The sequence below is a fragment of the Castor canadensis genome, chromosome 15, assembly GCF_047511655.1.
Source record: "Castor canadensis chromosome 15, mCasCan1.hap1v2, whole genome shotgun sequence".
Classification (NCBI taxonomy): domain Eukaryota; kingdom Metazoa; phylum Chordata; class Mammalia; order Rodentia; family Castoridae; genus Castor; species Castor canadensis.
This window is the reverse complement of record NC_133400.1, coordinates 80673935-80698136: the sequence shown is the minus strand read 5'-3', so window position 1 is coordinate 80698136 and position 24202 is coordinate 80673935. Positions and strand designations below refer to the sequence as shown.

Sequence of the window (24202 nt, the reverse complement as noted above, 5' to 3'; positions counted from 1 at the left end):
CCTGTGCAAAAGGGAAACAGGATTCTGGAACCCTAGAGACAATTTACCAGTTGACATTTTTAGCCAAGTCCTTGATTGTTCTGAAGGAAGCAGAGTTACAATAACAAAGTCAATGAAGTCCACATTTGTGCAAGATAAGAATTCATGCTGTCCACTACTGATTTCCTTTCCCCTCCAGGCATAGATTTTCCAGCTGGTAGTCATTCCAAGTCTTTTCCTTGACTGCCTTCCTCCTGTCCCTCAATTGATTGCTATTGGTACCTTCCTCAAAGAACAGGACTGGAGGAAAAAGATACAGAATGAAGATCCCATCTCCCAAGAATCTAAGTTAGCCATTTATTAAAGACCAGAGGAGGTATGGTGAGGCTAATTTGTCTGTATGCTAAAATAGTTTTTGTAAAAGTGAGGGGTTTTTTTAAGGCAATTACATGTTGTCTGTTTTATCTAGCTTCTTATCAACTGGTTTTTAAATTTTGATTACTCAACTTTTCGGGGGAATTAAGTAATCTGTTATTTTCATATCCTTAGAGTTAATTATTATAAAGGATTTACTATACTTTCTCATAGAATGCTAATGAGTAGTAGAAAAAAATGAAAATTGAGAACCAGAGCAAATTTTGACCTTTAATGCAATAGAAATATCCTCTATTGTTTTTACTAGTATTTCATCTTATGCCTTTGCATATGGAAAGCTATTGTTTATTACTTACCCTCTTATTTCTACTTGAGCTACGGCAGTGATGTTGATTTTCAAACTCACAACATTGCTGTTTGGATTGTCCTTGTTGGAACTAAAATACAATAACGCATGATTTAAATATATTTTCCTCAAATGTGTTCTTACACTATATGATTATGAAAAACATTCTGTATGTCACAAGAGAAACCCATTCCTAACCTTACCATTAGAAAACAATGGTATATTCATTGTACAAAATCATAACCATTTATATAGGAAGATGCAAAGACCATTTTATGGTCAATGCCAATGAAACAACTTTCCATGAGGAGATAGTTTATCTGGAAATACAACAGATGTTTAGAGAAGCTAGCAATTTTTAGTTTCAATGGCTAAAGCCAAAAGACAGGGATCTGAATTTGTTTTCCAGCTTCTTCTTCAGACAAATTCCTTAACATCTCTGTGCATTGTGTTCATTTCCCTTTAAATAAGAAACGACAGTACAGTCAACTCCTGATTTTCCATGCCAATAAGGAGGAGAACTGGCATGAATAATCCAGGGAAGCACATAATTGGAAAAGCATTTGCATTTGGCTCTGGAATGCATCAGCCTATACATTGTTTTGGCAGCAATTTTATATTCTTTATGGTTTATTTCTTAAGTTAATATTTAAGTAAGTGCACATTCATTGCATACTCACTGGCTGTCTAGGGCAAGGTGTAGGGAGTGAATTAGGAGACTGGCGATGTTGAGAAAAAGCAAGACCTAAGGAAGTTGGGTCATAGGTAGACAATTCAAGGATGACACAGTTGTTTGTGAAATGCATCAGAGTCTTATGATAGAAGGTGTGTGTTTGAATATTCTTTCTTTGAACAGTGGTAAAATTATTTTCAAATTTTTGTTTTTTGTTTCAAGCAAATATAATTGGATATGAAATTTAAGTTTAAAAATGTATGCATTAAGCAATCAGTGCTGTAAGGAACATAAAATATACCTCCAAGGGGGCTCAACCAATGACAGCATGGGATCACATAACATGTGCATTTATTGTGTCTCTGTGCTTTCACCCAAGTCACCCATAGGATTGGGCAGCTTTTAACAAATTTACACATGGCCCCATCACCACTTACAGGCCATATTTATACTCAGGTCCCATAAGCAGAGAAAGCCTGCTCTTTGTGGATCATTGAATTTTCCTTGGATTCAGTGGACAAGCTGTAACACTATGACCATGGTAAGGGGATAGATTCTCACTAGAGTCTGAAGCTTTTCAAAGGATGTGACAAAATTCTGCTCTTGAGGGAAGACAAGACAGAATTGTTCCCACAATGCTTTCGAAAAGTCCAGGTTGATTGTGTATACTGAAAAGGCAACTTAGATGGCACAAATGCATAAAAGATGTAAACAGACCAATATCAGGCTCAGTTTTTGCAATGGAGCAGTGCTGTTAAACTTGTGATAGAGACTATAGGGACTTGTTCCACAAAATTTGAACCCCAGATTCCAGACCATTTCATTTTATGATTATTACATCTGGGGGAAAAGGTCTTTTTTATTTTAAAGGAAGGATTCAAGAATTTAAACACTGAGGCATTCTTAAGTAATTCTACTTGTTGAAGACTTTATAGTTCCAAATATATTATGAGAAATTTTTTTAAACATCTTATTAACATGTACCAATTGTGTAAGACATATAATTTTTAGTTTAGAAACTTAAAAATAGTTGCTCCATGACCAAACATTGTATGCACATATAAATAAAAAAACAAGCAAACCAGTTGCTCCACAGACTAACCAGATTTTGTTCTATTTTCGGTTCACTCCTGCTTCACAGCAGAGAAAATCTGAATCATGAGGGGAAAATCTTTTATTCAAGCTATTGCATGATTCTATTGTACTTTGTTCACAAGTGGTTTAGATAACACAAGTTTCCTTACATATAACACCCTGAAAATGTAAGTCAATGTCAAATGCTGAAGCCATCTTTGAACCCGAGTCTAACATGAGGATGTTTGAGGATTCTGAAAAGCAGCAAGAGTAAGGGCAGACTTGGAATCCAGACCCTCTGGTTGGTTAATCGGAATCACTCCCTGTCACACAGATGTGCTGTGACACTCACTACCACATACTGGTAGTGTTGGCAAAATCTCCTGGTAAGAAAGGAACTTGGCTTGATATATAACTTAGATGCTTCCTTGACCTCCTTCCTGGAAGGAACCCTCCCTCACTAACACCACTGCCACGTTCAAACAAGCAATCCGTCACTGCCACGGATGTTGAGCTATTTATGCTGTCTGTGCTAGTTCTACGCAAGGGATGATGGATTTCCTCTATAGGATACATCCTATGTCAAACACAAAGGCTAAACAAGTGTTTCCCTTTACTATTCAGTGTCATTTTCTTTTTCCTATTGTTTCCTATCTTCTAACATTCCTTTTACCTTTTCTGTGGTCTTTAGAATGCCAGCAAAGACAACAGCTTTCACTTCACCATTACTGAGAAAGCAAGTTCGAGGATGATGGCAAAGACAGGGGAATTGCAATCTGAGACCCATTCTACAAAGGGAGGAAAATGTTTATGTTGCCTAGAGCAAGCCCAAGGAAAGACTATTTAAAAAAGATATTTGGTAACAGGGAGTATTTTAAGGTTTTCTCCTTTGGTCTCTATTTGTAGAAGAGGGTATTCGATAGTAATTAATATATCTAAGAGTTTAGACTTCAGAGCATTTGAATATTTAAATTGAATGCAAAACTTCCCATCTAAATTCTTAATAATATCTTTGGAGCCTGCCAGCAAGGCATACAGAAAAAAAATCCTCACCTCTTAAATACCTTAGCATTTGAGTTTAAAAGTGTCTCAAACACTTTTATCTCTAGAATGCATATTTTGGGAAATTGATCCTTTGTGTATACTCTAATTCTTTTTGAGGTGTTTCATTGTCTGTTTTTTTGGTAGTACCAGAGTTTGAACTCAGGGCCTCACATGTGCTAGGCAGGTAGGATACCACCTGAGCCATGTCCCAAGCCACTTTTTGCTTTACTCATTTTCAGATAGGGTCTTGCAGAGCCTGCCTTGGACCATGATCCTCCTACCTATGCCTCCTGAGTGTCTGGGATGACAGGCACATGACACTACAACTGGCTTTTTGGGTGATGGGATCTCAGTAACTTTTTGCCAGAGCTGGCCTTGGATTCTGATCCTCCCGATCTCCACTTCCTGAGTAGTTAGTATTATAGGTGTGAGCCACTGTGCCTGGCCCTCTTTCTACATTTTAATATTTTTCAGGATAATTTCAAAACAGTTATGGATAGAAATGAAATATAGTCATGACCCATTTTTAGATGAAGGGAGGATGCTATAAACACGGCCATTTCTATTTCCTATCAAATCCAGCACTTCATTACTGAATTCATTATTTACATGATGACCTATATAGGATGAATTTCAGGAGTGGAATTTGGAACATTACCTAGTGTTTTTTGTCCCTTATGTGAAATACTATTCATATCTGTTCCCTTGTTCATAACTATAGTCAGGAGAAAGGATGAATTTGCTTGGCATCTCTGCACCAGAGTTTCTTTCTAAATAAAGACTATGTGATCTATGAGAAATGTCTTTTCCCAAGCAATGTGAAGCTTCTTGTCACTGCAAGGTCATTGACACAGACCATGATAGAGAGAAGCAGATGCTTCAGCTTTAAGTCATTGCCTGGAGTGATGCTTATCCTTCACTCTGGCTCCCCCCACAAACTTAGTAAGACACTCATAAGATTTAAAAATGAAAATATTTATGATTATGTAAATCGTTTGGAAAATATGTATTTTCATAGATACAGAGAAGTGGCTTAGTAATCTATTGATAAAATTAAGAGATATTATAGAAGAATTCATCCCATCTACATCACTTTGTTTGGATAAAATAAGAAAAGTTCTAAGATTCAGCAGAAAATATTTAAGTTATATTCAAGGAAAACCTAATAAAGGTCAGAAAAGGGCACCCAAGCTAAGTTAGAAGACCTTTCTAGAGAGCTGTCACAAAGCTCAGGGAAGGTGGCTTGTGACACAAGATGCTGATTTTTTAAATTTGCTACATTCTTACGGAGTTTATATATATGTAGTTTTAAAATCCTAAATCTTTAATTGATGTCATCTGGTACACAGCAGGATTATTCTAAAAGTTATCACACTTCAGTGACCCTTCTCATAAGATAATAAGGTAAATTTAGAGGTTGGCCACATTGAGTTAGTATTTGAGAGCTGAGTTATAGACACTGACTTTATAGTAATTTCTGGAGAAGGCATAAGTAACCCCAGAAAGTATGCGTGTGTTGTCTATGTCATTGTTTTCCAAGGTTTTCAAACTGCAGGCTGTAAAAAACTCTATCCAGTTCACAGGGAATCTTGCTATACACGTTTACATTTATCTGAAAGGAATGTTTCATGAACTGTATCATATATTATCATTCTATTCTATTCCGTTCAATTTCCTTTTCTTTTAAGATGTGTCTAGAGCCATTAAACTGATTCTATCACCAGCTGGGAACTCCCAGCCTGCGTGCCTCACTACTGCGTGAATCTTCCTACTCATGAGATATTTTTGGCCACAAAGGAGCAAACAGAATAGACAATGAAAGTTGAATCTGTAAGCAGGGTCATCCTTAGAAAAAGGAAGTAGCTACCTACACAGATCAGCTAGAGAAAGCCCTGCCCTCCAGACATAGCATGATGTCACCTGCCTCTTGCCATGTTGTTCCCAGTCAACCATCAGAGACTCACTAATTTCTGAACTCTAGGAGACCTCAAGGTTGCACATACAAAATGTATAATTTTGTTTCTCACAGACTTTTTCCCCCATGGATTAGCTGACTACCAGCTGAGAGCCTGCAATGAGGAAAAGTGGGGTTGAAGCAAGGTGGGGTCTGACTACCTTATAATTTGACCTATTGAAAGCAACTGATATAATTGAGAAAAATAAAGTCTAGGTTTTAACTTCAGATGAACTTGTAAGGCAAAGGAGCTTGTCAAGTGGTGGGTTTTTCACTCAGAATCTCCTTACTTGTGAGTGCTACAGATAGCATAGGCACTTAAAGGTCTAACCTTCTGATCTGGAGCTCAAAGTTGATGCTCATGTTTGTTTCCTCCAGACGTGGAACTGCAAATCGGAGGCCCAGAGAATACTAAAAGCAAAAGCAATAACAAATACACATGGGACAGAAAGTTATTACATGGGAGGAATCTTATATACAGCATGAAAATCTTTTGTAAGCAATGCCACCAAAGCTGACCCAGAATCACTGTGATACCTTTTTCACCTGCTTCTGCCTTGGATGTCTGAGAGTGGAAAGGAAGTCATACAATGAGACTGCAGAGCCCAGAAAATTCAAGTTTTGGTTCCTTCTTTTCATTTAGCCCTGTACTCCCTCTTCTCCTGCCACCTCTCTTATGCACAAATTGAAAATAACCAAAGGAGATTGATGTAGAAAACTATGATGCTTCTATGTGATGGACAATTATGTAATTATTGAAATTACAGCTATGCCATCAATGCATTGATGTAGACCATGCTTCTAATGCAATAATCATCAATGAAGAATAAAGGCTGTACAGTATATTTTAGGTATGGTTTTAAAAGTCTACACGTGACAAAATTACTATATAGGAATGGGAATACATTGTAAGGAAAAATTCCAGCTCTGGTTGCATGGATTATTTTTCTTTCCTTCCTTTCCAAATTTTAAAACTTCTCTTTTTATTTCAAAATGGATTAAAAATGGAGACAAAAAATCCAATGATGAAAATAAAGAAGTAAAAACAGTATCTAACATGCATAGAAAATTGTATTATTTAGTCTTCTAAGCACTGTATGTGACTTACATGCCTTATCTCAATCACAACAACCACTCTGGGGTAGATAGTATTATTGTTGACATTTTACAGTCTAACAGCAGTCTGAAGATTAGAGAGAGTAAGTGCCAGGCTCCAGGTGCAGAGCAAATAAACTACAGAGCTGAAATTAAATCTCTGCATGGCTGATTCTGGAATCTACTACAGTATGAGAATCAAGCCAGTAACAAAACTCACGTTAATACGAGTCAGTGATGCTATGAGGTAACAATAAGTTATCATTTTATCAGAAACCATCCTCCTCAATCCACTAACCCTTCATTACCGGATGTGCCATGAGCCATGGGATGCACTGTCTTCATTTATGTCAGATCATTGTACTGCTCCCAACTTTTCTATAAGGAGTTATTTTTCCACTTCATGTGACTTGCTCAAAGTATCACAACTAATAAATGGCAAAACTGATATTTAAAACCATATGTGTCTTAATTATAAAACATGTGAACCCTTTACGCCTCAGCAAAGAGGAACTCCCTTATAATTCCAAAGGTGCCAATTTTCTGTTAGACATCTACACACTCTCTCTCTTTCTTTCTCTTCTTTGGAAGATTTTTTGCTTTTTCTAAGTGAAGAGCTTCAAAACTTGGTAAGATATACCTCCAGAGCGAATCCAGAGGCTGCAGGCTGGGCCAGGCAGAACTTTTCCTTTCTTTATTTTCTGTCTCTTTTTCTACTACTCTCTCACCATTCAAGCTATGATAGTGCTAATTTTGTTTCTTTTATGAATGGGGATTGTGTATTTTCATATTTCTCTGGACATACTCTAGTTTAGTACCAGGCATATGGCCCAGAAGGGATTCAATATAGATTATTGAAAGAATGAGAGTGTACCCTTGTTTGTACATATTCAGTGATGGAATTTGCTGTATTGAGATGAAGCCTGCCTAAAGTTGGACTTTGTCATAGAGCAGTCTATGTGGGATTTAGACACAAGACACAAGAATTTCATACCGGTAATAGTTGCATGTATGACCTAACACCAAAGACTAGATCTCTGGGCATTAATTTGAAAGAGATTTGGCCTGCTATTTTTTTTTTAATTTCTGATTTTTTTTTTTTTTGGTGGCACGGGAGTTTGACCTCAGGGTCTTGTGCTTACTAGTAGGTGCTCCACTGCTTGAGCCACTCCACCAACCTTTTATTTTCTTGCTTGAGAAAATTTGCAAGCTGATATGAGCCTTATTTATAGAGAACTATTTTATATTATGACAGCTACTCCATGAATGGCTTTACTATTTAAAAATCAGAAGTCAGACTTCTGTTATTGACTTTAACTTTTTAAGTTAAAATGAAAGGTTACTTGAAAAGTATTTTTTATCATTGGGACTGGGATAAATATTCCTGGTGATTTATGACCTTTAAAAAAATATTTAGGACTGCATTTCCATTTGGAATTTTACTACACTCCACTGAGAGCCTTTTCAAGGTACACAGTGAAGAAGTAAATAAATCAGAGTGTTTTATAACAAAACAGAATGCAATAAAATTTGATGTGTTTAAGGGCATTAAAGGGTAAGATAAGGAAGCTATTAGGTTTCTTCTACTATAGACGTCAGAGATAAATGAATATAAACAATTTACTTCCTTGGCTTCTAAAGATTATTTGCTGGTAAAATGGATTGACATTCTTTCACATAAACACTTTCGTGTTTAAGATCACATTGCCATTTTTATCCCTTTATTTGAATGACACTGTTGGCCAGTTTTTGTTCCAAAATTATCTTTAGTTACTGATGATCTTCGACAATCTCTGGCCTAGATTTAACACTTTTAATACTAAAAGGAATGACTGATCACAACTACAGATGCTATCATAGCTTCTACCATGTGAATTCATCCCCATTTGCCCTTAGGTAAATCTCTTTATGTCAAATTGGGTGGTTGAATTTTTTTTTCTTGGAAACTAGAAAAATGATTTATTAACTTCTAAATAAAAGGATTATAATGAAAAATGCTCTGACATCTCAGACCTCCCATTCAATTTTTCATGGCTCCATTTTAACATCTCATCTGTTCTTCATTAGTTTTCATTCAAGTATTTTCCACAGTGTTGCAGACCAGATACGACATGAGCTCTATGGTCAGACTTGGTTTGAAACCTGTCTGTCTGTCATCATCTCCCTTTCATTTACTTCTCTAGACCTCAGTCTCTTCATCCAGAAATGGAGGAAATATTTGACATGTAGGGTTGTTTTGAAAATTCAACAAAATAACATAAAAGCACTCCCTTCCCTGGTAATGGGATTATAACACGGAATAATCAATCCATGGTAAACAAAGTAACCTGTCATAGGAATTAACTTTTGTTTAAATACTTTTTAACTCAAAAAGTAAGATTACTAGGCTTTAATTCGGCACATCTTTTTTTATTACCTAAGATCAGTGTAATATTACAGTGTAAAAGAGAAAAAATATTATTCTAGCATAATATCCTGAAGTCTAAGTTGGAAATAGGTATTATTTTTAAAAAGTTTTCAAATGCTCAAGTAAAAGCATGAAGCATTGGGCTAAAACATTTATTTACCTAAAGACTAAGCACCTTTAAAATGTATACCTGGATCTCCCAGGGAAGGATAGGATGCCTGGCAGTGACTCCAGAGCTCCCTTCTAAAGTTTGTCCAAGGGACCAACAGTCTTTGGAATCCATTGGGAAGTTGTTCTAATACAAACTTTTACAACTGTAAGTTTTCATAAATTTTTTTTCCAAACAAGATGTTTCATTGATAAACAGAAACAACTAATGTTAAATAGAGGACTATGTAGGTTCAATGTATGTAAGAATTAGGTAGCATTTTCAGATTTCAGATTTTTTTCTGACTTATGACTTCACCAAATAATTGCCATTGTTACATTTATTACAAGAAGTTACTGTGTGTATATTTAAATTTGTAATTGCATAAAATGAATTTGTAATCTACAAGTAATCATGAGTGGGAAGTTTCTAAACCTGGAAGCAGAAAGAAGTAAAGGAAAGAAAAAGAAGGAGAAGGAGGAAGGAATGGAGGGTGTTAAAAAAATAACTCCTTTTAGAAGCATAATGGAGATGACCATTAATCTTTTTTTCTATCGCTACAATTTTCTGTATTATTTTAAATACAGACCTAGGAAGGCTGATTCAAAAACTAGATTATGTCAATACTTTTAATATGAAAATTCTATGAATGATATTGATATAGCAGAAATACTAGAAATGTTATTTTTTTTGCTAAAATCTGTTTTAATTAGGTTATGAAGTTTTTAACATGTGTTTTTTCTTGAATTCAAAGAAAAAAATTTGTAGTAAATTCAAAGAGAAAATATTCAAAGAAAATGTCTGTAGTTTAATGTCTTTCTAGCTTTGCTGTAACTAAAAGACTATACATGTAATGTCTAAAGAGAAAACATATAAAAGTACCTATTTTTTGTGTGTTTTTACCTGTGATTATCACTTTGCGTGAGTTATGATGCTAAATCCTACTACTCTGGTCATTTCCTGCCTAATTTGTTTGAGTTTCTGTGTGCTGAGTTTCTGAGTGCTAATTGGGGAGCTTTCCAGTAGTTCTCTGTAAAATTCAATTAGACGGAAATCAGTAAGTACCCTGCTTTTCTCTTACATTCGTTCCAGCCACCATAGGGTTCCCGAGGTCACACACCACCATTCTCGTCACATTTTCCATCTTGTACTCACAGCTCAATGGTCGCAATCCCTACAATGTGAGAGAACAGCAGGGGGCAATTCAGGGGGCAGAATAAATTACATCCTGTCATAGGCAGTGCTGTGGACCTGGAGCTCCCTTTGATTTCAAACACCTGGGTGGGTAACCCAGCACAAAAATTCATCCGTGACCATTGACTCAAAAGAGAAACCTGAGAGAAAAAAGCAGAAGTTAAAGTTTGGAAAGAAATATGTTAAGTGGCAAGTGTGTTTTATTGAAGAACACACTGCTCAAATAGTGCTTATAGGAACACTTTAAGCTACTTCCTCACTAATGAAAATTATAGATAATTAAACACGACTTAACAGACTTATTTTCCATGTGAATATTACAAAAATGAAATGATAGCAAAATGTGAGATCATCCTAAGAACCAATGACCATTTATAAGCAAGTTGCCTTGAACACAAATTTCTACTCACCATGGGCTCATTTGGAAATTATATGATAAATTTTGTTTAATCCTCCAATTACTTAAGATATAATGAGAACATCTTTACATTTAATGAGTACTTCCAATCTCCTTCTTTCTCCCTATATACTATTCTGATTGGAGTTTATAAAAACTCAAGTTGGAAGTTGTGCTTGGAACTACAAGCTGGATGAGGTCTCAGTGTTATAACAATGAGAAGGGAAGGTAAAAAAGGTTTATTCTTGCTGCCCTCTGATTCTCTCAGGTCACCTATGTCCTCATGCTGCTCTCAGCTACCTAGAAACCCACCCCTGGCTTCACAGCCCCATTCTCTTTCTGTATTCAAAACCTAATGACCCTATACCCCTACTCTGCATTTACTGATAACAACTTAGGCTATCCCATTATTTAATTCTAGCTCAGAATACATCTCAGTTTATTGACTGTAACTTTCATTCCCAATGATGAGCTTGCAATGTGATGGTTTTCACAGAGGAAAACCCTTTGGGGAATTTGTCTTTGACTGAAGTCCATGGAAGATGGTTCCCAATGCAATGAACATTTAACCATCTGTCAATGCTATTGGAATTTTATATAAGGAAACAATGTGAATTTTTCAGGTAAGAAGTTTCAGAAGTGATCCCAAGAATCTGGAACAGAGATGGGCACAGAGCAGCAGTGGTGGCAGGAGATACAGGTAGAAGCAGCTCAAATGCATTTTTTTTGGTGGTCCTGGGGTTTGAACTCAGGGCCTTAATGCTTGCTAGGCAGACATGCTTCATTTGCGCCACTCCATAGCACTTTTTTGTGTTGAGTATTTTTCAAGATAGAGTCTTGAGCACTGTTTGCCCTGGTCTGGCTTCGAAGCTAGGTCCTCCTGATCTCTGACTCCAGTAGCTAGGATTACCGGGGGGAGCCACCTGTGCCCGGCTTCCACTTGCTTTTTTTGTAGAGGGAAGTCTACAGGGAGCATGCAAAGGACGCACTAGCTCTGGAACCCCCCTCTTGGCATTACTCAGGCCACTCTAATTAATGAGAAAGGAGTGTCACTGACACTTAGAGGGAGCATTTAACCCAGGCTCGCTCCAGAGGGCATGTTGGTCATGCAGAGGAAACTAAAAAGCAAGGTTTGATAGGTACTCAACTTCTTAATAACTCATAACTAATACTAATCATGCAGTCATGTTTCATGTTGAGATTAAGAACTCGTAACTGACCTTAATTGTACAGAGATGTTTCATGTTGAGATTATTAATCATGAAAACATAAAAGAAAGCAGAACAAAAGCTTTCAAAAGCATCCACATGTCCCTTAAATATAATTCAAGGGTGTAGTTTCTATTGTAAATATTTTTATCTTGCCTGAAGGTTAAAGGTTACATGTACATTTTCTCAGCTTCCTAGAAATAGCTATTTGACATTAAAGATTTTTCTCTAGCCTCATCCCCTCCACCCTCTTTCTTTTTTTAACCCTTATTTCCTCTGAAGAGAAGCCATGATTGTTTTTCCAGATATTTCTAGATTATTTTCTTCAGTGGTTCCAGGACATTTTTGTTCCAATCCATTTATAGTTCTTGGAGTATTATTCATTCATTTATTCAATCACTAAAAATATTTACCTTGGACTGTTATTTATTGGGTCCTGATAAATATGATAAATTTCTTTTTTTTTTTTTTGGTGCTAAACTATATAGAGACTGTATTTATTTATTTTTAAATTTTTATTTTATTCATATGTGTATACAATTTTGGGTCATTTCTCCCCCCTTCCCTGACCCCCTCCCATCCCCCCCTGCCCTGTCCCTCCCCCCACACCCCCTCGCTACCTGGCAGAAACTATTTTGCCCTTATCTCTAATTTTGTTGAAGAGAGAGTATAAGCAATAATAGGAAGGAACAAGGGTTTTTGCTAGTTGAGATAAGGATAGCTATACAGGGAGTTGACTCACATTAATTTCCTGTGCATGTGTGTTACTTTCTAGGTTAATTCTTCTTGATCTAACCTTATTTCTAGTTCCTGGTCCCCTTCTCCTATTGGCCTCAGTTGCTTTTAAGGTATCTGCTTTAGTTTCTCTGCGTTGAGGGCAACAAATGCTAACTAATTTTTAGGTGTCTTACCTATCCTCATATCTCCCTTGTGTGCTCTCACTTTTACCTTGTGATCAAAGTTCAATCCCCCTGTTGTGTTTGCCCTTGATCTAATGTCCACATATGAGGGAGAACATACGATTTTTGGTCTTTTGGGCCAGGCTAACCTCACTCAGAATGATGTTCTCCAATTCCATCCATTTACCAGCGAATGATAACATTTCGTTCTTCTTCATGGCTGCATAAAATTCCATTGTGTATAAATACCACATTTTCTTAATCCATTCGTCAGTAGTGGGGCATCTTGGCTGTTTCCATAACTTGGCTATTGTGAATAGTGCTGCAATAAACATGGGTGTGCAGGTGCCTCTGGAGTAACCTGTGTCTTGGAGTAACCCAAGAGTGGTATTCCTGGATCAAATGGTAGATCAATGTTTAGCTTCTTAAGTAGCCTCCACATTTTTTTCCAGAGGGGTTGTACTAGTTTACATTCCCACCAGCAGTGTAAGAGGGTTCCTTTTTCCCCGCATCCTCGCCAACATCTGTTGTTAGTGGTGTTGCTAATGATGGCTATTCTAACAGGGGTGAGGTGGAATCTTAGTGTGGTTTTAATTTGCATTTCCAATATTGCTAGAGATGGTGAGCATTTTTTCATGTATTTTTTTGGATATTTGAATTTCTTCTTTTGAGAAAGTTCTGTTTAGTTCACTTGCCCATTTCTTTATTGGTTCATTAGTTTTGGGAGAATTTAGTTTTTTAAGTTCCCTATATATTCTGGTTATCAGTCCTTTGTCTGATGTGTAGGTGGCAAATATTTTCTCTCACTCTGTGGATGATCTTTTCAGTTTAGAGACCATTTTTTTTGTTGAGCAGAAGCTTTTTAGTTTTATGAAGTCCCATTTATCTATGCTATCTCTTAGTTGCTGTGCTAACTAGTGTATCAATTGTAACAACATACAATTACAGTAGAGCTTGGTAAATTGTATGATGAGAGCAATAAATAGTGATAAAGAAGGACACACACACAAATTTAAGCAATCAGAGAAGACATCCTGGAGGAGCAACAGCTAAACTGATGGGGGCAGTGCTTATCAGTTGTTTAGAACAGATGAAATTTGAATCTTGATTCTGCTGTATTATAACCGTGCAACCTTAGATCTGCTGCTTAATTTCTCCTTATGTATAAAGCACGGAACATCATGGAGATTCTCTAAGATTGTTGCTAGGAGAATTGAGCAAATTTAAATACAAGCAAGAGCTCATAGCCATTCCCAGCCAAGAGCAATTGTTCAATAAATGCTAGTAGTTTCAATTATTACTAAGCCTAGTTATTAGTAGGTCTCAATTATTATGAAGGCTTGAGGGACGAGTAGAAAGAAGTAAGATAGATGAAGAGGATAAGGGCATAGAGTTAGTCAGTCAGGGAGAAAAAACATCCAAGACAGTTGATGAACTAGACAGAATTTCTGTGCAGCTAGAATTTAAGGTGTGGGAGTAACAGAATAAAAAATTAGTGGGGAGGCTGAAGAGGTAAGCAAGGGTGATAGTGTTAATGGAATAAGTTCTCTGAGGGATCTGGATTTTATCCATAAAATAGTGCAAGTGGTTAGGATTTAACCATAGAGTGACATGATCAGATCTGCATCTTAGATGTTGTTCTCCACAGAGAAAGGCCTGGAGGAGGGAGGTAGAGAGACAGATACAATAATCTGGGCATAGGTCCTGCTGGCCTGAAGGAAGGCAGTGACAGTGGCTTTGGATACACAGAAGGATGTAGATTAGAGATTAGGGTTGACTTTAGGCTTTAGAAACCAGGTGGATGCTGGTGTCATTCTGTAATATTCTAAATTCAGTGGGAGAGGGACATGGGTGTGGGGAGATGAAAAGTCTAGTTACGTGGACTTGTTGAGGGTGAGATGGCTGGGAAAAATGCAAGTGAAGATGTATCTAAGTACCTAGAATTGCCAGATTCATAGAGAGGGAAGGTGAAATAGTGGTTAATTTTGAGAGAGGAGGGAATAGAGAATTATTTTTTAATGGGAATGGAGTTTCAAATGAAGAAAGTGATCATAATAACATGCGTGTAACACCACTGGACTGTACACTTAAAATGCTAAAATGATAGAGTTGATCTCATACACATATATATTTAATAATAATAATAATAATAATGCCTTCACTCCTAGAAAAATTAGAAGAAAGGCCAATGAAGGGAAGGGTAAAGGCTGACTCCAGTCTGATTTCTAGAGAAAAGTAATGATCATACATTTTCTAACAGATGAATGTTTTCCACAGAGCACCACAAGATTTATAATCAATTCTGAGTACTTTTTCCTTTGTGAGAAAAATTTGCATATATTTAAAAAAATCCTAAACTGGATTTAAATAAAAATCTATACAAACCTCAAAGTGCTTAAAAACAAAGAACAAAACAGACTGTGGCTCAGTCATGTAAAATTCAAACACTAAGCCAAGTCTGTGCCCAAGGAAAATTGATGGAGAACAAAAAGTAGTTATGGGCACATCTGAGATTATGGATAATGTCTGTTGTAATGTTTATAGCCAAAGATAGACAGATAAACACTCCCCAGTATTTTCTGCTGTAACAAAGTGAACAGTAAATTGGATGTTTTGCTAAAAGAACATTCTAAAATAGATGCTTTGTTTAACAAAGTCAGGGGTGAAGTAGTGACATGAAGAGAAAACAAAAATATGAGTGGAGCCCTGGAACATTGAAAAAATAACATACTTGAATTTCATTTTTGTGTTTGTTTATATATTATTTGCATGTATTTGTAGGTGATATTTTCTTTCTTTTTGCTTGTAAAAGTTTTATTATGAGATGAAATTTTCAATTCAAAGTGGTTATCAAACACCATCTTTTTTCTTTCCGTGCCTTACTTATTTATTTATTAGCTTAAATTAATTTACAAAGGGGTTTCGTTATATTTGCATACATGAATGTAATGTGCTTTGATCAAACCTGCGCCATGTATATAACTCCTTCTTAATCCCCCTTATCCTATCTTCATAGCTTGTATAAGTGCTCCACTTATTCTCACTTATCTCTTATAACCTGAAGTAACTTTAGTAGAGCAATGAGGAGTACAAAATGACATAACTAGAGGAGAAGGAGATGGGATGACTATAGACCATTCATTGGGGAAATTAGGGTACAAATTGATTTTCATGTTTGATGGAGGAGGGACATATTTGGGGTTGTAAATACTCTTGAAAAGAAGTGGGGTGAAGGTGATTTTTTTTCCTTTATCCAATCTCATTGGTAACAAAGAAGAGTTAGAACATTTTTGGACTATTTTTAAGCCAATTTTGAGGCATAATTGACATACAAAAAGCTATCCTTATTCAATGTATATAATTTATGAGTTTGTAGATTTTTCTATTAATTTCTTCAATAGAAATACATAATGATTTTGAATGACTATCAAAATAGTCTGGATTTTTTTTTTATGTAAGAAGATAGTTTAACTCAAATACAAGTCCATGAGACTAGACGTGTGAATAGAGAATTCACACTTAAATTTCTAAAAGCCTTTAAAATACCAACATCACATCAGAGGAATTGCTTTTCATTGAATTATTCAGTCAATAGAGGGAAAGCTCCTTAGAGGATGCAGTATTGGGAAAATTTCGACATTTAATAAATTTCAGTTAAATCAACAGGAACTAGAGAACAGGTGAGATAAAAAAGAATTAACCTAGAAGGTAACACACATGCACAGGAAATTAATGTGAGTCAACTCCCTGTCTAGCTATCCTTATCTCAACTAGCAAAACCCTTGTTCCTTCCTATTATGGCTTATACTCTCTCTACAACAAAATTAGAAATAAGGGCAAAATAGTTTCTGCTGGGTATTGAGGGGGTGGGGGGGAGAGGGAGGGGGCGGAGTGGGTGGTAAGGGAGGGGGCGGAGTGGGTGGTAAGGGAGGGGGTGGGGCAGGGGGGAGAAATGACCCAAGCCTTGTATGCACATATGAATAATAAAAAAAAAGAAAGTATACATTAAATAAAAAAAAAACAAACATCAGTCTCACCAAAATAAATTAAAAAACAAACAAACAAAAAAACCCAAAAAACAAGTATTTAAGGAGCATGTATGATGTGCCTATTTCTTTAAAGGAAATGTGAAACCTGGTCTCTATCCTTCTTTGTGGGTCTCCTGTATTTCAGAAACAGAGGATCTCTCTGTTAATCTCTAATGTATTCATAATGGTTTTCTAGACAATGTGACTCAGAGCACTGCAGGACCTGAGGATGTGCTGAGTGAAGACTCATGCTCTGATAGCAAATGGGAAAGTTATGAATAGCACTAATGTCATTTTAATAAATAGTGGCATTGAACACTGACACATGAGGAAGAAATGGGCCTTTTCTGGTCATAATCCTACCAACGTGGACAAAGAAGAAAGAAAAATGAACTTGGTCTCTTCCTAGTTCCTGTCCGGGCTGTTATCAGTATTCAGCAGGGATCAGCTAGGCCTTTTCCCCTAACCAATAATAAAAACCAGGCCTTCCCTGACTTGCTTGGAACTTGAAGAAACTCAAAATAAGGCTTGAAAAGCCAGAAAAAAGGAGAACAACGGAGAGGTGAACCAAACTGGGGTACATGGTATGCACATATGGAAACGTCACAGTGAAACCTCTTGTATGACTACTATGTGCTAATAAAAAATGCTAAAATAAAATGAAGGAAAAGATAGGAAGAGAAGGGAATTTGCTTGGGAGGTTAGCGGACCTATCTCTCACATTGGCCAGTTCCATTCTCCTCCTTGCTTCAGCTCTCAACCTTTGGCCAATTTATCTCTGTTTCTCACTATGGCAAAGAAAGACGTTCAGACTGTGTAAGCCCATCCCATCTCCTGGCTTATTGTCATTGTGAGTTGACAAAGTAAGGTACCATTTTGCTTTCTTTCAGCTAGGAGGGAAGTTTCAGCCTGACAGCTCTCCCTAACACTTACCTACCGTACACCTAGCTCTTCAAATAATTTGTTGGCTGTACCTTGCTGCTGCTGCGTTCAATCCCAATGTAATCTGCCTCTTCTGGTATCACGACCAAGAGTTCTGCTTCATAGGCTCCTTCCCCTTCATTTCTCGCATTTATTGTAAGCATAAGGTGATTCTCATCTCCAATGATTATCTGATGCTTATCTCTAAAAATACAGTTTAAAAAGAATGATTAGGAATTCTGCCTCTTTGGCTTCATGGATATTTTAGTTAATTAAGAATTTAGGAGGAAAACCAGGCAGGTATGGTGGTTCATGCCTGAATCCCAGTTATTTGGGTGGCATAAGTAACAAGATGACAGTCTCACACAGGGCCCAGACAAAAGCAAGAACTGACCTGAAAAACAAAACAAGAACCCTAAAAGCAAAAAGGGAGGGGTGTGTGGCTCATGCAGCAGAGCACCTGGCTAGCAAGTGTGAGGCTCTGAGTTTAAACCCCAGCATAGTCAAAAAAAAAAAAAAAACAGGAAAGTGACAAACGCAAGGCTAAAAAAAAAGATCATGTCATCATGAAGAAGGGACAAGAGGAGCATTTCTGGATGGGAAGGGCAGGAAAACATCCAGTGATAACAGTTTTAACAACCAGCTTTCAAATAAACTGATTTACAGCGTTTTGGAGTTCTAATGGTGTAAACCAACATACTTCACAATTTTCTAGTAAAATTCCTGCAAATTTTACATTTGGCCAGAACAAGGCAGCACTGGAACCACACATATTAGAAGAAAATGAGCTTTGGTTAAGAAGGAAGAAAGATGGTTTAGAAAGTAAGAGACAGACATAATGCAATGTGGATGATAAGAGAGAAAAAACAGGCAGATGAAATAAGATCTTAAATGGCAGATAGAGGGTTTTGAAGTATTTTAAGGAAACTTAATTCACTTTGAACTCCAAATCAAACCAGTATTTAGAAATGCCTCTTCCACTTTTGACCCCTCCTCAAAGTTATTGCTTCTGACACTTGTTAAATTATGAAGTTTGGGGAAATGTCCCCTTGAGAGTTTACCAACCAGATTCCAAAATACTGGCAGTGAGGTAGTTCCTGGGAGAGAAAAGGGCACTGATATGCTTTTCCACCAAAGAATGGCTTAAAACCCAGTCCTGTTTCTTTCTGTAACACAACACAGTGCAATTACCAGCACTAGTCTGGAGTCCCTGTTACGGACAACTGTGAAGCCCTTTGATTCTCATTTGACTTTGTGACACCTTCTACTTTACTCCCTAGTGTGTCTTTTAAGTTTTTTGTTTTCCCCAGTAAATTAAAATTAATTTTGTTTTGACAGTTTTAAAGATGTCTTTGAGTCATGGGGTGCTAGGAAAACCAGTTTGGTTAAGGTGTAGATGGAACCCGCCTGTCTGAATCCTTTGCCCACTTTGACTGAGGCAAGTAAATATAACCTGAGCCACCTCACATAAGAGTTTACTTTTAACAAAAACAGTTTTTTTTTTTCACTTTTGCTGAAAGATGAAACGGCCCAGGCAAAATCTCAGGGTGTGTTACCTGACACCAATGACAAAGAACTAACCAGACCACGGGCTGACCTAAAGTGGTCACACTCAAGAATTTCATGCAGCAATTTTTTTTTTGTAGTTGTTGGAAGTATATACTTTCTCCAGAGAAGCTTTAAACAAACACCTGTATTCCATTAGACATCATGCACACATTTATTTACTTAAACTTACGGTCTAGCTGATAGCTTCAGGTCAGGAACACACAGACTGTCTTCTCCACAGTCTACCAGGATGTGAGCCTGTGTTGAGCAAACCATGCATCAAGAATAATCTGGGAAAACCTGAATCACATCCTTTCTCTTGAAAACTATGAATGATTCCACAAATTAAACTAAACCTTTCGTTTCACTAGGCAAGACTCCACCCAGCTCCATACGTTGTGTTACGAGGTGACCTTCTGATATAGGCAAGTTTACATTATAGCTCAATCCCAATTTGTTCTGAAATGTCTGTAAAGAATGCTTCTAGCACTGTTTTGAGGATTATGGGCTACATTGCTTCCATGGCAGCCACATTTTGAATGAATTAACTCTTGGTTGCACAAGGGGAAAAGCTTCCAAAAACATGATACACTCTTTTAGGAAACATGTTAGGAAAATCTCCCAAATGTTACATGTCTGGATGTAGGAAAGAACAAAAGAGGCTGGCTTTTGCTTTCAGGTCACAAGGTCAATGTCCCCCCCAGCCCAGCTTGATTGAGAGAGTGCCATCAAAGTGCATTAAGGACCTACCTGTTCAGTAATAGCATTGTCTTTGTAGTGGTTCAATATTGGTTTCACTTCCAGGCCTTCCTTAAAGGTTGATTCATCCAAACTGTAATTCAAACTAATGCTGATTGGAGATAATTTATCTCGGAATTCAGTTTCATCCTAGGAGAAATAATCACAAACTCACCAGAGGCTCCATAAATTCACTACAAAATATTAATCTGCAAAAGGCAGGCAGCACTTGACTTTGGTCAGTGCAAGTGAATGATGAAGCAATTGTTATTGCCACAGCGTTAGCTACATGCTGATTTATGTGGTATATGGTAGCCAGCAGGCCACAATGTCACTGACATATGCTTCTAGAGGTAATCTTTAGCACTCAAGATCTTCAGCAACTCACCTAGACTTGGTCAAGTCAAAAGTAAAAGAATACACCATATATCATAAATGCCATGAAAATCATCATGAATGAGGAGTTTTGAGGCTGTTAGAATTTATGAGTTCTCTTGGGCTTGAGGAAGAAAATATCTTGATTTTCCTCCTCCCTTATTATTTCTTTAAGCCTTGCTTTCATGAACGTCAAACACCTCCAGCACATTTGAAAAAGAAGGAGAAATCCAAGGGCAGGCAATATGCAGCAAATGGCAGCCCATCACCCTTCAGTTTGTGCCAGTCAAGGCCATAATAAGATGTGTGCACAACTTCTCATTCTCCAGTGTGCTTGTGAAGTTTTGAAATTTGCCAGGGACTTGCTACCTAAGCCCCTTACAGGCAGAAAAGAAATAGGCATAGTGACCACAGCCTGACAACTGGCCAAGTAAAGATGGATAATTGTGTTATAAATATTCTGACTTTTGCAATGCCATGGTATGTTTTGGACTTGTAAACACTTTACCTTTTATTTGGCAGTATTGGGGTTTGAACTTAGGGCCTTGCACTTGCTAGGATGGTATTCGACCACTTGAACCATACTTCCAGCCCTTTCTGCTATAGATTATTTTTCAGATAGGGTCATGCATTTTTTTTTTTTTTTGCCAGGGCCAGCCTTGGACCTAGATCCTTCTTTTATGCCTCCTGTGTAGCTAGGATGATAGGCATGTGCCCCCATGCCAGGCTAATTTGTTGAGATTGGGGATCTTTCCTACCTTTTTGCCTGACCTGGCCTCAAACCATAATCCTCCTGAGCTCTGTCTCCTGAGTAGGTGGGGTTACAAACATGAGTCACCATGCCTAGTCCCCAAACACCTTACTTTTAAAATGTATAATTACAAATTACTTTTAATAAAAGCTTTGAGTGCCTAAATGTTTTCTTGAGCTGGCTCTGAAATGCACACTGATAATATCTAACAAGACTTACTCACATAGGACAAAAATTCAAATAAATTATATTGAACTTTTATGTTTTGGGGGGACAGGCAGTTAAAATTAAAACCACCTGAGTCAAAAGCTATTATCAAGATTTTGTCCAAAACAAAAAGAAGACTTAGAAATTAATAGCAAGAGATCATTAGGTTAGTTGAAGCCAGGGTCAAGAAGAAAGCATTCAACCTTAAAATATAGTTTCCTCCTATGAAAATGAAAATAGACAGATGGGGATCTCAGTAGACAAGTTATGATGGTTAAACAGAAAAAAATGCCTGGAATTCAGATTTGAATGAAAGGGATCCTGGAAGTGATTTCTGAAACACTTACTCGAAGGTAAATGGTAAAATTCTGGCAGTGGAGGGATTTCTGCTGCTTTATCACGAGAGGGAAGATGAGATGGGACTCATGATTGTGGAGGAAGAGGGTTCGTTTAATGGCTCCTTTTTGTTTCAGGGAATCTAATTGCACCTCAGCTATCAGGGCTAAAGGATAGGAAAAAAGCAAATACAATTAGGGGAGGAAAAGTAATTCAGCAAACATTTTTATTTCAAGTTGTTTATTTTTTTTCATAATAAATGAACCCCCAAAAATATACTCCCTAAGGTAAAATTGCAATTTTTAAGCAGAAGTTTCCACTTTCACATAATTATATGTTTTCATAGATTAATATTAATACAGATTATTAAGGTGCTCTTTATGTAGACGGTTCTATATAAGCAATAGAATCTGGGTGTTTATCAAGTGCTCTTTTGTTTTCTATGGTATGTGCAGAGCAAGGCTTACTGTTCAGTTTTCTTAGTGTCACACAGAAATGTAAAAATAAAATCATTCTCACCTATTGTGTTTGAAATGCTCTGGCCTGATACAGATGCACACACTCTCAAAGAAAAGCTACGGAAAAATAAGACAATGATTTATTGGTTAGTAAAGTTTTGAATCCAAAACAGAAATCTTCCTTCTTTCCTTCTTCCCAGATAAAAATCAGTACATTTCCATCTATACTTCTAATCACACACACAAACACACACCCCAACTATTATAATTTAGACAAGTAACAATGCACAGGGAGGTAATACTTGAAGATTTACTAGAGATTCACTTATTAAAGCAATCCATCAGTTTCTACCCTGCTGCCTTTATTCAGTGGATACATATCTTATATAAGCACCTTCCATAAGACATGGAGAGAAGCATTAAGCAGTCAGTAGAGGAACAGTAGTGGGAAAGCTGGAAGAGCCCCAGTGCGAGGCACTTAAATGTATTTAGTGATGTTGGAGCATTCAGGAAGATGGGAAATTTGTACAGGCACAGCTAGCATGGTTGATTGGTGGGGAGCAGGGTTTGGAAAACAGGCTAAAGAAAGTGGATTTAATCCTGAGAATCATGGAGTAGCATGCTATGCTTACCTTGGATCACCTACTTTGTGTGGAAGGAGACTAGAACTTGATGGTAGCTTGATAGGAGTGGGGTAAGATCGGAAGTATAGAGAAAGAAAAGGGAAGAGGGAAAGAAAGAAAACAAGCTTAAAGCAGTTGTCTCAGGCACAATGATGGGGGTACAAAGTCACAATGGTATGGAGTATAAAGAAAATAACACAGGAGGATAGATGTACATGAAAAACACTATAGTTTTGCCTTGAGCATGCCCTAATCACAGTTCATGCAAATATCTGCCATAGCTTGTACGATGACCTTCACTTGGCCCTGGTCTGTAGCCCCTGTGGCAAAGAGAAATGTCCGATTCTCTCTGTCTAACTTTGTTGAATGTTCTCACCCCGTAACTGAATTTCACAACCAGCACTAGAGATGGGGCAATTTCACATTTCCAGAAAATAAAAATATAAGACAATACCGATTATGATTTAGTGACAATCTTCAGGTTTTTACTAATAAAATGCTATAGGATGATTTGAATATTTCTATGGAATTCAAAAGGAGTAAATAATCCCTAATCATACTTTAATTATATTGTCAGCTTCCTGTGTCAAACATAATGAAAATGTGTCACATCTGGGATTCATCTGTCTCTGTGACCTCAGTCAATGGTCTCCCTTCAGGGTAAATAATTTGCCACACACCATTAAGCAAAAATTTCCTGGGATGTCTATTCTATTGCAAACATTTATATCACTTCCCCAGAGAAATCACGAATTTCAACCCCCTTCTTCTTCAATTAGAAATATTCAAGGAAGATGAGTAGTTAATCACATCTTTAAATTTTGTAGGGTCTGGCAAAAAAATTGGAATTTTTTTTCTGTGCACAACTTTTTTGGAAGTTAAAATTGGCCTCTGTTCTTTCTTCTAGGCATCATTACTCAACATTAGACAAAGCTCATTAGCTTTTATAAGATAAATTCCTATTTGTAATGATATTATTAATATAGATATAAATTAAAGACAATTTTAGATGCTGTAATTTGTTTAACACAAGCAATTCAAAAGCAATATAAATTAATGAATACTGTGAATACTATGTCCTCTATGTTCAAACACTATTTGATAAATGATGTCAACTAAAGGTTTACTCTTGGTTTATGAATTATATGTCACATATATCGATTTTTCTTCCTTAGTTATTCTGTTACTTCAATATCATTAGCAACTAGATGATTTTAACTTTTTTCATACAAGTTTAATACAATTGTTACAACTTACTTAATTATTGATAATAACTCCAAACAAAATCTGCTAGTTTAAAGCAGAAGACTTTATCAGTAATTACAGATTTTCAAAAATTCTGTTTTAATGTAAAAAAAAGTCTCAAAATTGCATAGTAGTGGGCTGAAACACTTATTCCACTTGTAGAATACATATATGTACAT

General features: G+C 36.8%; 1 protein-coding gene across 2 annotated transcripts in view; it reads right to left on the bottom strand.

Annotated features, from left to right (window-relative positions):
- Itga8 (integrin subunit alpha 8) overlaps window positions 1-24202 on the bottom strand; it is a 179615-nt gene that overhangs the window by 60150 nt on the left and 95263 nt on the right. Inside the window, exons 16-23 of one of the 2 annotated variants that reach the window (XM_020171319.2) lie at window positions 22217-22272; window positions 21709-21863; window positions 20041-20178; window positions 19481-19548; window positions 17796-17946; window positions 10177-10269; window positions 5777-5856; window positions 711-791 (exon numbers count right to left, since the gene is read on the bottom strand). In XM_020171319.2, the coding sequence (XP_020026908.2) occupies window positions 711-791; window positions 5777-5856; window positions 10177-10269; window positions 17796-17946; window positions 19481-19548; window positions 20041-20178; window positions 21709-21863; window positions 22217-22272 (822 nt within the window). Of the gene's footprint in view, window positions 1-710; window positions 792-5776; window positions 5857-10176; window positions 10270-17795; window positions 17947-19480; window positions 19549-20040; window positions 20179-21708; window positions 21864-22216; window positions 22273-22787; window positions 22835-24202 lie in introns of those variants that run through there. The other variant, XM_074056601.1, reaches the window with a different exon arrangement.